This window comes from Notothenia rossii (genome assembly GCF_949606895.1).
Source record: "Notothenia rossii genome assembly, chromosome: 10".
NCBI classification, from domain to species: domain Eukaryota; kingdom Metazoa; phylum Chordata; class Actinopteri; order Perciformes; family Nototheniidae; genus Notothenia; species Notothenia rossii.
In genome coordinates this window covers 63719819-63731974 of record NC_136908.1, presented here as the reverse complement: position 1 = coordinate 63731974, position 12156 = coordinate 63719819, and the positions used below count along the sequence as shown (strand labels likewise).

The 12156-nt window shown below is 41.7% G+C and overlaps 1 protein-coding gene across 1 annotated transcript in view; it reads left to right on the top strand.

Annotated features, from left to right (window-relative positions):
* Positions 1–209: 209 nt before the first annotated feature.
* LOC307021986 (potassium voltage-gated channel subfamily A member 1) overlaps positions 210–12156 on the top strand; it is a 47440-nt gene continuing 35493 nt past the window's right edge. The window contains exon 1 of the mRNA XM_079654556.1: positions 210–2926. Coding sequence (XP_079510682.1) covers positions 450–2183 — 1734 coding nt within the window. The 5' untranslated portion in view covers positions 210–449 and the 3' untranslated portion in view covers positions 2184–2926. The remainder of the gene's footprint in view (positions 2927–12156) is intronic.

The following is a 12156-nucleotide window of genomic DNA, read 5'->3' as shown; positions in this document are numbered from 1 at the left end:
CCAAACCCAGAAGCAAGTGCTGCAGTGCGCGCACTTTGTTGCCATATTAAACAAGGGAAAATGAACATGCGCGTCCCGCCCCCAGAGAGAGAGAGAGAGAGAGAGAGAGAGAGAGAGAGAGAGAGAGAGGGGGGGGGGGGGAGTTAGGATGACAGCTTGTCTCACATCCACAGACATTTTCAGAGGCAGCTAAACGGTCTGAACCGCACTTTTGACGTCGGAAGAATAATTCCATCCTCATCCGGGTCCTTCTGCTCTGCTCTTTAGTATTTACTCCATCCAGCAGGTCATACATGTAAACAGCAGCTCCATCCTTCAGGGTTATTTTTTTACTTTCCTCTTTTCCCTGTCGATTTTTTAACTTCGCTGAGCTCAACAAAGATGTTCGCGCCGCCGCGGCTCAACAAGTCTCCGAGGTTTTACGCGCGTTAACGGTGAATGGCTGCGGAATGGAGATCGCTTTGGTGAGCTTTGAGAACGGCGGGGCGAAAGGGAGCGGAGGAGGCGGCGGACACAATGCCGAGGAGAGCTGCCGGAACGCGCTGGATGTCCCTCAGTTCGTGCAGACTGGACTCGGAGAGGACTACGGGAAGGAGCTGAACACAAAGCAGCAGAACCACCCTCCTCCTCCTCACCCTCACCTCGTTCATCATCAGCACAGCTCCTGGAAGATCAACGACATGAACAACACCTTCAGCTGCAGCGAGAACACCATGGATGCGCTTTTACGCGCGGACCACAGTCCCCATCTGTTCGACGAGGGGCTGATGGACCTGGATTTGGACACGGAGAGCAACGAGAGGGTGCTCATCAACATCGCGGGGCTCAAGTACGAGACCCAGCTGTGCACCTTGAACCAGTTCCCGGACACCTTGCTTGGAGACCCAGCCAAGAGGATTAAGTACTTCGACCCGCTGCGGAACGAGTACTTTTTCGACCGGAACAGACCGAGTTTTGACGGGATTTTGTATTTCTATCAGTCCGGGGGGAAGATCCGGAGACCCGTGAACGTGTCCATCGATGTGTTCGCGGATGAGATCCGGTTTTATCAGCTTGGGGAGGAGGCCATGGAGAAGTTCAGGGAGGACGAGGGCTTCGTAAAGGAGGAGGAGAAACCGCTGCCTCAGAACGAGTTCCAGAAGCAGGTCTGGCTCATCTTCGAGTACCCGGAGAGCTCCATGCCGGCGCGAGGCATCGCCATCGTGTCCGTTATCGTCATCACCATCTCCATCATCACCTTCTGCATGGAGACACTTCCAGAGTTCCGGGACGAGCGGGAGCTTCCGGTCACCAGCCGGCCGGACAACAGCACCGCTCCCCGGCCGTCCCTCACCTTCACGGACCCCTTCTTCATCATAGAGACCACGTGCGTAATCTGGTTCACCTTCGAGCTGTTCGTGCGCTTCTTCGCGTGTCCCAGCAAGTCCGAGTTCTCCAAGACGGTGATGAACATCATCGACATCATGTCCATCATGCCGTACTTCATCACGGTGTGCACGGAGCTGGCGGAGCAGCAGAGCCCGGAGCCCCAGGGCCAGGAGCACCAGAACGGGCAGGGCATGTCGCTGGCCATCCTGCGCGTCATCCGCCTGGTGCGCGTCTTCCGCATCTTCAAGCTCTCCAGACACTCCAAGGGTTTGCAGATTTTGGGGCAAACTCTCAAAGCGAGCATGCGGGAGCTGGGCTTGCTCATCTTCTTTCTCTTCATCGGAGTCATCCTCTTCTCCAGCGCCGTGTTCTTCGCCGAGGCGGACGAACCGGAGTCGCACTTCTCCAGCATCCCGGACGCGTTCTGGTGGGCCGTTGTTACCATGACTACGGTGGGTTACGGAGACATGCGGCCGGTGACAGTGGGGGGGAAGATCGTGGGTTCGCTGTGCGCCATTGCCGGAGTTTTAACCATCGCTCTGCCTGTTCCTGTCATCGTGTCCAACTTCAACTACTTCTACCACCGGGAGTCGGACCAGGACCAGTCCTCCCTGAAAGATGATGCCAACAGCGGGACGGAAAGTCCGGAAGTGAAGCGAAAAGGGAGTAAATCCTCCACGAAGTCGCAGCAGGACGCGGAGAACGACGCGGCGACTTCACCTGGGGAGAAGGCGAACATCAAGGCGAACAGCAGCATGAACTTCAAGAGATCCCTTTACGCTTTCTGCCTGAACACAAGGGAGACGGACCTGTAGTGCAGACTTAAACAAAAGTATATATTAATAGTTGTTTAGAGTAATAACCCCCCCCCCCCCCCTCCAAACCCACCCATTAACGGGCTCTTAGGTCTTTGCACATGGAGGATCAACACATTTGCAATCCTGAAAAGTTTTAAGAGCGATGGGGTTGATTTATAAAAAGCACATTTTAATCCCCTCATCTGGTAAGCACATCCGTAAAGTGGAAGAAAAAAAAAACTGAGGAAGAAACTGCGGTCAGTGCATGTGATGCAACACGGTGTCCCTTTTAAAAACACCTAAATAACATTTAAGGATGATTGAGCTGCAGATAATCAAGGATTAACAAACACTCACTGCATAAAGCAGGCAGCGCTCAGCAGTGCAACTAAAAGAATAAAAAAGCCAAATTTTATTTTTCGTACCCTACATTTTAGTCATTATGTTTACGCTGAAATGCAGCAGATGTGTAGGCTACATATCTTCCCAAAAAGCCTGATATTTATGAAACTGATTCTGGTGTTATCGTAGAGACGTATATTTTTGAGACCTGTTTTTCCTCCACTCAGGTTCTGTGTTTAAAATGAGACTCTCAGAGGACCTAAAAGAGAAGATTTGTAGCCTTGTTTATGATTTTTTTAAACTAAGAACATTTAAAAACAAACAAAAAGGACAACATATGGAAGTACTGAGGGAAAGACAGCCAAGAAACGAGGACAGAGCCGAGACCATCTGGAGAGACCGCGCAGCACAGACACCAGGTGAGTGCGTTATCCTTTCAGATGTGCTTTTATTTGCTGGGAATCATCGGATCTGTGTCACATGTACCGCACTAATACAGATGTTCCTGATGTCTTCACGCACAACATGACTCAGCATTTTTTGTGAAGAATCCTTTTAATCTGTTACAGGCGAGCAAACCTGTCCCGTTTCCTCACATTTTGCTTTATCGAAACAACAATAGTCACTTTTTGTTCAGTGTTTTTGGAGCTCAAGAGAATGTGATTTTCTTTGACTGCTAGCTTGCTTTACGGTAAACAAGGTCGTAATGACAATATGTTAAGATGTGGGAAGGTCATTTTGTTTTTTGCGAATGCTAGCTATCAAAATGTGGAGATGTTTGGCTAGCTGTAATATTATAATTGCTTTGGGGAGTGTTCATGTGTTTCAGGCTCAACATGTGGCTCCTTTTGTATGGAGTAACATTAGTGACGCAATTATAATCTTGGTGTCAAAGCGCCAATCATTCGTTCCAATTCTGATACTGATATTGACAGTTTTAGCATTTAACTGCAATGTTTATGTGTGTCAAGCAGGAAGCCAATTGTTGTAGCGTACATCAACGGGTCGCAATACTCTCTTGCAGAAATTTGCAGCAAAAAAACAACCGTTACAATTTTTAATTTGGCCGAATAATGAAATGGCCGCAGTTTCAGAGAGTAGCCCTCCTTTGCTTTTCCTGGACTTAGCATGGCAGCTAGCAACAGGCCTCACTGTGTGGTATAGTCTTTAGCAGAAAGTCTAACGTTCGCTAGCTTACATCTTATTTAAAATAACACTTACTGGCATTAACGCTCCGGGATACTTTGTTACTTAAAGTTACTAATATTTCCAATTTGCCGAGGATTAAGCTACTCAACTACCGACTAACTTACTTAACGTTAGCCCCATTTTCTTCATAATAATGATACCTGTTATTTATTAAGCGCTTTCCCTGGGACTCAAAGCGCTTCACAAGCAAGTAAAATAACAACAAAAGTAAAAAGTGCTAAGCTAGGTGGAAGAGGAGCGAGGGGTTAGTGGATTAGGAGTTGATTTTAGTTATAGTAAAATATCCTAAACTAGGCTAATGATGCCATCATCGCAATGTCGTTCAGCAATTTGCTTTCTGATTGGCTTCGTAACAGAAACAGCACTGTACGCTAATATTGAGCAACGTTGACAGTAATGTGTCGCTTGAGAAGAGACAATGTCAATTTAAAGGACATCGTGAAAGCTTTTCTAAACACGTGTAAAGAGCAGCACGTTTATTTTGGGTTTCGGTATTTGTCAACCTTTTTTAGTTTGTGATGAGTCGGCATTTATTTCTGATCTTCTTGCTGATGGTCTTGTTTGCTTCTGTCGATCATACGGAAGCATCAGTATCAAGTCAACTCCTTTAGCTTTAGGTGTTTGATCATTGAAGAACTTTCTATTACCAGAGTCTATGTCTTTGACCTTTGACCCGTCCTCTGATGGCCTCCATTCAGAAATGATGTCACATTTGGTCAATATATCTGCTAAAACAATGCACTTTTTGTGGAGGTCATGGCAACCTGAACATCGCCCCTGATACCCGCAGTAACTATGAACAGATCTCTGGACCTTTATGGATTGGTCGAGTTCTCACGGTAAACATTAATCCTCCATATGGAGCGTTTGGTTCATTTGATATATATTAAAGTCCCCTTTTGACCTCAGCATTGTTCGTGTTTCTCAGGATGACAATCAGAGTTTGAGTTCGACTGGATGGACGAGATGGAAATGATTCAAAACAGATTATTATGGGCTGTCCTGCGTGCCATTAGAGAGCATAGTGTGTGTGTGTGTGTGTGTGTGTGTGTGTGTGTGTGTGAGTGTGTGTGTGTGTGTGTGTGTGTGTGTGTGTGTGTGTGTGTGTGTGTGTGTGTGTGTGTGTGTGTGTGTGTGTGTGTGTGAGAGCAGCAGAACAATGCCAATGCTTTATATGCAACGTGCAAGACTAATGATTCCATTTCCAACAGGTAAAGAAAGAACTACACAAAAGGTTCATTCAAAACACACCATACACGCATACATCGAGGTAATGATAGAAAAAGTCACATTATAACACGGGTTCTCACATTTAAGTCACAATTATAAAAAGGAACACATTTCAGTAGCTCATATTTCTTATTTCTCACTTTAATCAACAAAATACGCCCTGAAAAATAACAAATATAAGAGTTGAAAAAGAAAGCAAACAGTTAAAGAAATGAAAGTTCCTCAGGTAGACGTAGGTGTTGCTGTTTGGTATGATTCCCAACATGTGGCTTTTTCAGTGAGAAACGGTCATTAAGTCTTTGGTGATGTTGAACTATAAGACGTCAACAAACATTTAGCATCCAAAGCTAACAAGAAACAATAACAACCCCAACACTTGATTCTTATTGGCTAAGACAAGAAAGTCATGTTGTTTTGTTTCTTTGTGTTTTTGGTTTCCAGAAGTCATACGGCATTCTGAGCCAGCATTATGAGCTAGCATTGTGAGCTAGCATTGTGAGCTAGCATTGTGAGCTAGCATTGTGAGCTTGCATTGTGAGCTAGCATTGTGAGCTAGCATTGTGAGCTAGCATTATGAGCTAGCATTGTGAGCTAGCATTGTGAGCTAGCATTATGAGCTTGTTTGTTAGCAGGACTAGGGAACAAATAATGGTCCATTTTTCATACAGTTAGCAATGCAAATGTGGATTTTTGGCTAATGTTCTGTGCTCTTTGTCTGGCTTGTCTTTGCAGAAATTGGCTTCATCGTTTCAGATTGTGGGTTAGCATATAGGAAACCAAGAAGCCTTAAAACAGAGCCAATTAGGATTGTATGAAACATACTTCTCCTGCAGATTCGTTGTGCAAAACGTTTTGATTTGAATCAAGCAGCAAATAAGTCGTGTTTGAGTTCATTTGCAAATTCATATAAATTCATATATTCAAAACATTGGTGCAGAAACCATATCTTCTGCATGTAATACGATAACATCCTTTTGTACCGTCTTAAACCTTTCCTTAGAATATGTTATGAATTGTAAGGTGTCCTTGGGTGCTTTGAACGGCGCCTCCTAAACAGAATGAATTATTATTATGATTATTAATATATGATATTTATAATATTGGATAAACACGAGTCCTTCCTGCCTCTGCGGTTCAGCGGGACTCCGACACCTCCGTGGACGAGATGTGAGGTTATGTTTATTTTTAGTTTTGTTATAAAGTGCAGCGGACAGATGGAGTCTGCAGGCGTGTTTCCTCTGAAGCTCTGATGTCCTGAGAGACCCTGAACACCACACAAGCCTGAACCCCACACGACCCTGAACACCACACAGGTGTAAACGTGTTGTCCACAATTATTTTTAGTTACTCAATCATTATTTTGAGGTATTTAGTCATTATTTTGTGTCACTTAGTTATTTTTTTAGAGATACTGTCATCATTTTGGGCTAAAAGCTTTAATATTTAAATACTTAATCACAATTTCAGTCATCTCAGTCATTACTTCGATCTTAACACGAGAACCGGCAGAGGTTTTTTATGCCTAAAACCGCCATCGGGGTCAAATTGACCCAGCATTAGAATGCATTGATTTTCAAAGTAAAAGTATTGCTTTAAAAAGAAAAAAATGGTCCTGTGGTATTGGTATTTTGACGAGCAATTTTGTTAAATTGTTTCGTTTATCAACGGTACTACATAGGGTTTCGTGAGGCGGTTGTCGTTGTTGGGTGAAAAGCAAACAGCTGTTTGCTGCGGAGCGCAGCGTAAGCAGTCTCCCGTGAGCGGGAGCACGCTCCTTCACTACAGACTATCGCTATCAATCTATGAGGAACCGCAGAAGACAAAAGGCGTTGCTATAGCAACACGTCATGTTTGTTTACATGCAAAATCCATAGCGCGAAAAGGGGTGGGGTCAATATGACCCGCTTGGTGGAAATAGGTATAAATGGCAATTCTTTGGCGATTTCTTCAATCTGACTTCAAATTGACAATTTTTAACAACATAAGGTGCTACATAACACACTTTCAGGAGAAGTCACGGACTGGGAGACTTTAATATTTTATTAAAAAAAAGTTAAATACAATAAAAAACAGCTCTGCGTCAAATTGACCCCGTTGGCGGTTCTAGTGTTAAAAGTGATTATTTATAGATATTTCATTATTGATTTTTGCTAATAAATCTCTTCTTTGGGATATCAAGTCATCATTATTTGGTGTCACATTCTGGACATACTTAGTTATTATTTTGAGATACTGTCATTATTCTGAGTTTAAAAGTTAATATTTTTAGATATTTTGTAATTATCTTTGAGCTAATAAGCTAATAAGTCTCATCTTTGGGATACTAAGTCATTATTTTTGAGATACTGTCATCATTTTGAGCTTAAAATCTTATTTAAAATAACAACTAAATCACAATTTAAACAATATTATGTCATTATTTTGAAACTCAGTCATTATTTTGATCTTAAAAGTGATTATTTACAGATATATAGTCATTATTTTGAGCTAGTAAGTCTCTTTTTGTGACACTGTGTCATTTCTTTGGCATACTTATTTATTATTTTGAGATACAGTCATCATTTGGAGCTTAGAACTTTAATTTGTAGATTCTTAATCATTATCTCTAGTAAACTAAGTCATTAATTTGAGGTTTAAAGTGATTATTTTGAGATATTTGCACTAATAAATCTCTTTTTTGGGAAATCTTTTGACATAGTTATTATTTTGAGATGCTGTAATCAATCTGAGCTTAAAAGCTTTACTTTTTAGACTCTTAATAAATATCTGTTTTTACCAAATCACAATTTAAACAATACTCAGTCATTATTTTGAGCTTAAAAGTGATTATTTTTTAGATATTTTGTTCTTATTTTGTGCTAATGTTTCTATTTTTGGGATACTAAGTAATTTTTTTTTGACATACTTAGTTATGATTTTGAACTCTGTCATTACTTTGAGCTTAGAATCTTACATTTTTAGATACTTAATCACAATTTAAACAATACTAAGTCCTTTTTTGGAAACTAATCATTTTGATCTTAAAATCTTTAATTGATCGATTCTTAATCATTATCTCTTGAGGCTAAGTCCTTATTCTGCCCCCCTGCAGGGGAGCGAGCTCCACGGCCCACAATGCACTCTGCTGCAGCGTACAGTATGCAGTCCGTGTTATAGAACATGTGATGTGACTCCGTGTTCATTAGCGTGTGGATCTGCGGCTCCAGATGTTGGACCAGCTGCAGGGATTTTCTCCCTTCAGACAGCAGAGCTTTGGACGCTAAGTTCAAGTTAAGTTCTCAAATTAATTCATTTGAGAGCGAGCGGCACATCTCTCTCTTTCCTGTTGATATTAAAACTCTCGTTTAGAGTTAACTCTCGTCTTTACGTCTGATTGCAGAAATACACGAGGCAGAGAGAGGCTGTTCGCTCAGAGGACGGACACAATGAGAGAAGTTAGCATAATGTGAACAATATAAACAAATAGCTTGTAAAACAAAGTTATGGGAGATTACAGTCCAATATGTAATTTAACTTAAACTGTATAAAAGGTTTGAATTACATGTTGTACAATTTTTTGTTAAATATGTCTAAAATAATGATAAAAACATGTGAATAAAATAAATACAAATTACTAATAAAATATGTGGAAAAAACCCTGAAATGTGTTGTAATAAAATGTCATAAATGTCATTAAAATATGTAGTAAATATGTCAAATATAATGTGAAAAAAAATATAATCAAATGAATAATTAAGTATGAGGAACCTATCAGAACAAATATCAGGGAATTATTATTTGAGTATGTAAACAAAGCGGTAACATTGTGTAAAAAGGCCCAAAGATATGTGGAATAAACAGCAATGTAAATGTTAATAATACGTCAGAGCATTGTAATAACACCAGCTATAAAACCAGAACAAGACATGGGGATGAGCAGGGCTACGTCTTCTGTCCAGAGGACGCTGATCCAAACACCAAACATGATTTGGCTAAAAATGACAAATTGCATTTCCTGTCAGATCCCGTGGACCCGCCTCCTGCCGACCTCATCATCTGAGCCGCTCTCTGATCGTCCCAGGTCTCCTCGCTGCCTGAATCCGGTTACATTACATAACCTTTTCTTTGTGTACACGTTCACTTCCACCCTCTGCAGCTTGTGCACTTCGTAGCGATGACAATAGTTCCTCTTTTGCATGACATAAACATCCATTCATCGCCGACAGCCGAGCAGCATCTGGACGCAGCCGACTGGAAGCCATGTACACGTTAGCCTGCATCTTTTATTACTCTCATCTGATTTCACTCGCTAATTACAGCCTGCATGGCCGTGTCCTCGCAGGAAAGGAACTGCTTCTGGTCGCTCCACGAGGCTCACTTTGGGTCAGGGTTAGTCAGAAGAGAAAGCTCAGAGATCTTAGAGTAATGAGTTCATCACATGTCACTTGTTAGTCTCTTTTATTCAAAGCGACTCACATACTCAGCACTGAGGACAATCCCCCCAGGAGCACTTTGGGCTGAAGAGTCTCAGGGACACAACGACATGCTGACTGCAGTGGGGTTTGACCCTGAGACCCCTTACCCCAACACCAACGCACTCCACTGCACCACACGCCTCCAATAATATCTCTAATTAATTAGTATGTCAGAATAATAAGTTAATATCTCTAAATAACAACTTAGTATCTCAGAATAAGGACGTATCCTAAGAGAATGACCTGATATGTCAATATAATGACTTGGTGTTTACAAATAATGACTTAATATCTCAAAGGAGGCTTCATCTGCAAACATCAGTAGAATTTGATCTAATTTACACTTTCTTTTTCCATTTTATACTCTTGTGTTCATTCCTGTACAACATCTAAAAGGTATGGAAAGTAGAGACATCATAGTGACAAGCTTTCTCGAAATAACATCGCAATATCTCTCAAAAACACTTCATAATAACTGCTTCACTCAACAAATCATAATTATTTGGTAACAAGTCATTATTTAGAGGTGATAATGAATTGTTATCTGATATTATGACATTATCTACAAACAGGGAAGTGATTTTCTTTATATGTGTGTTTCTTCATGAGAGGGCGTATATTAAATAGATGGCAGATTTGAAAGTGTTAATATTGGCTGAAGGCTGTTTATAATTACATCCCACATATAATGGAGATGTGTGAAAGAAGAAGGCTTTGTGTATGGGGAGTATATTAACTGCACTTTTAATAATGTTACAGACTTATTACATTACATGTTACTTATTAGACGGTACGTCCACACAGCAGCCTTAAACAAATCTTCCAACGCTTCTCTGCCCATTGACTTTGAATGGGGTGACGTCACTTTGCCTCGCTTTTCACCGAACTGCATTGTGGGGAAGCAAAGCAAAGTTTTCCAGGATTTTCAGGATTTTCAGGATTCAAAAGTTGAGCAATGTTCAACTTTTGAAGCTGAGCTGGAAGCGTCAGCCAATCAAATCCCGTTTATGCAAATCTGACAGTTCAACTGCTAGCCAATCAAACCGCGTGCAAGCTGGGAGAGCCAGACCGCAGTTCATTTCCTCATATTCCAAACGAGAAATTACGGTAGCAAATCACCCGGTTCTTTACGACCAGAACTATTTACCGGGATACAAACCGGAGGAACCAGGCATGGAGGGAGGTGGCAGAGACAGTGGGTGAAACTGGTAGGTTTTCTTCTGTTAGTGGAGTTTATATATATATATATATATTGCTCGCATAAAATCCCCGGGGTTTTTTGCTTTGTATGCCGGGGGCGGGACATTCATGTGATTGGTTGTTGGTCGCGAAAAATCCCCAAGCTCTCAGACACGATTTTCAAGATTTGTTTCAAAGCTGCTGTGTGGACGTACCGTTACTTACTCAATACTGTGGACAATCCCCACAGGAGCACTTTGGGGTGAAGTGTCTCAGGGACACAACGACATGCTGACTCCAGTGGGGTTTGAACCTGTGCTCCCCTGACCCCAACACCAACGCACAACCCACTGCGCCACACGCCTCCATTATTGGCAAATGCTTATTTATACAGAAGGTTTCTAAAGATGGCATTGTCAGACGTGCCTTTAGGAAGACTTCTCATGTGCCGCCACAGAACAAAGCATTGATCCATTGAAGTCATGTCGGCTGCTTTAACAACATAACACTTTATTAAAACATCCAAACACTTTAAATTCAGCAGCTCCAGTTCATCCACACCGCCTGAACAGGACTAGCTTTCAAGAATTAACAATATAAACGACGTGTCTTCTTTTTACCTGATTCTCTACCTTCCTTAGCATTTGTTTTAAAGCTGTTTTTTATCCACACTTCGACCGGTTTTTATTGTTTAATTTCAACCTGATTTCTACCAGAATTTTTCTATTTTTAAATTCAGATTTTACGAAATGTTTACGTCGTGTTTTTTACCCGTTTTCTCCTTGATTTCCCTGATGTTGGCCTGGCTTTGAACCTCTTTTTCATTTGTTCTTGTTTTATATCTTGTGTTAATTCCTGGTCTTTGTCCTTGAGCACAGCGATAACTTTACTCTAAAAACGAACCCCTATAACGCTATAACCCCCCACCTTTGCCCTGCCGTTTGTAATCAGCGGACTAAACTGCTGGTTGTCTGTTTGAAGCATCAATTAGCCGGATATATGGAGAGTATCCCGGCTCCGGGACGCCGTCCAACACGATAAACACATTCTGGCAGCGCGGTGTAATCTGCAGATCTGGCATCCGCTGCAGACCCTGATTAGGGGAATCCGTCTGCTCGATGTCATCCAGAAAGCAACGAGAAATCTGATGAAACTCAGATTCTCTCACTCATCGAGAGGCTGTAACTTGACCCAGAGCCGACCTGCAGTTCACCAACACATCCTTTCCTCAAGTAGAAGTACAGATACTCGTGTTTAAAAATACTCTGGTGAAAGTAGAAGTACTGACTAAACTTCTTTACTCAAGTCAAAGTAAAGAACTTTGAAATGTACTTCAGTAAAAATTACCCATAACTAGCAGCTGTTTTAAAGAGTACCTGACCTCCCTTTATATTAATAGAACAATAATGTCATTGTTAGCTAATGAATGTTTCCATGGTGACCAACGGCAACATGACAACGTTTCCATTGGTCCCTCTTCTTTAGAGAAGACCAGGAAATGATGGATACACGGATCGTGTTCAAATCAATAGGCACGCAATGACTCTAAATAATAATGATCACGCCACCAAACACAC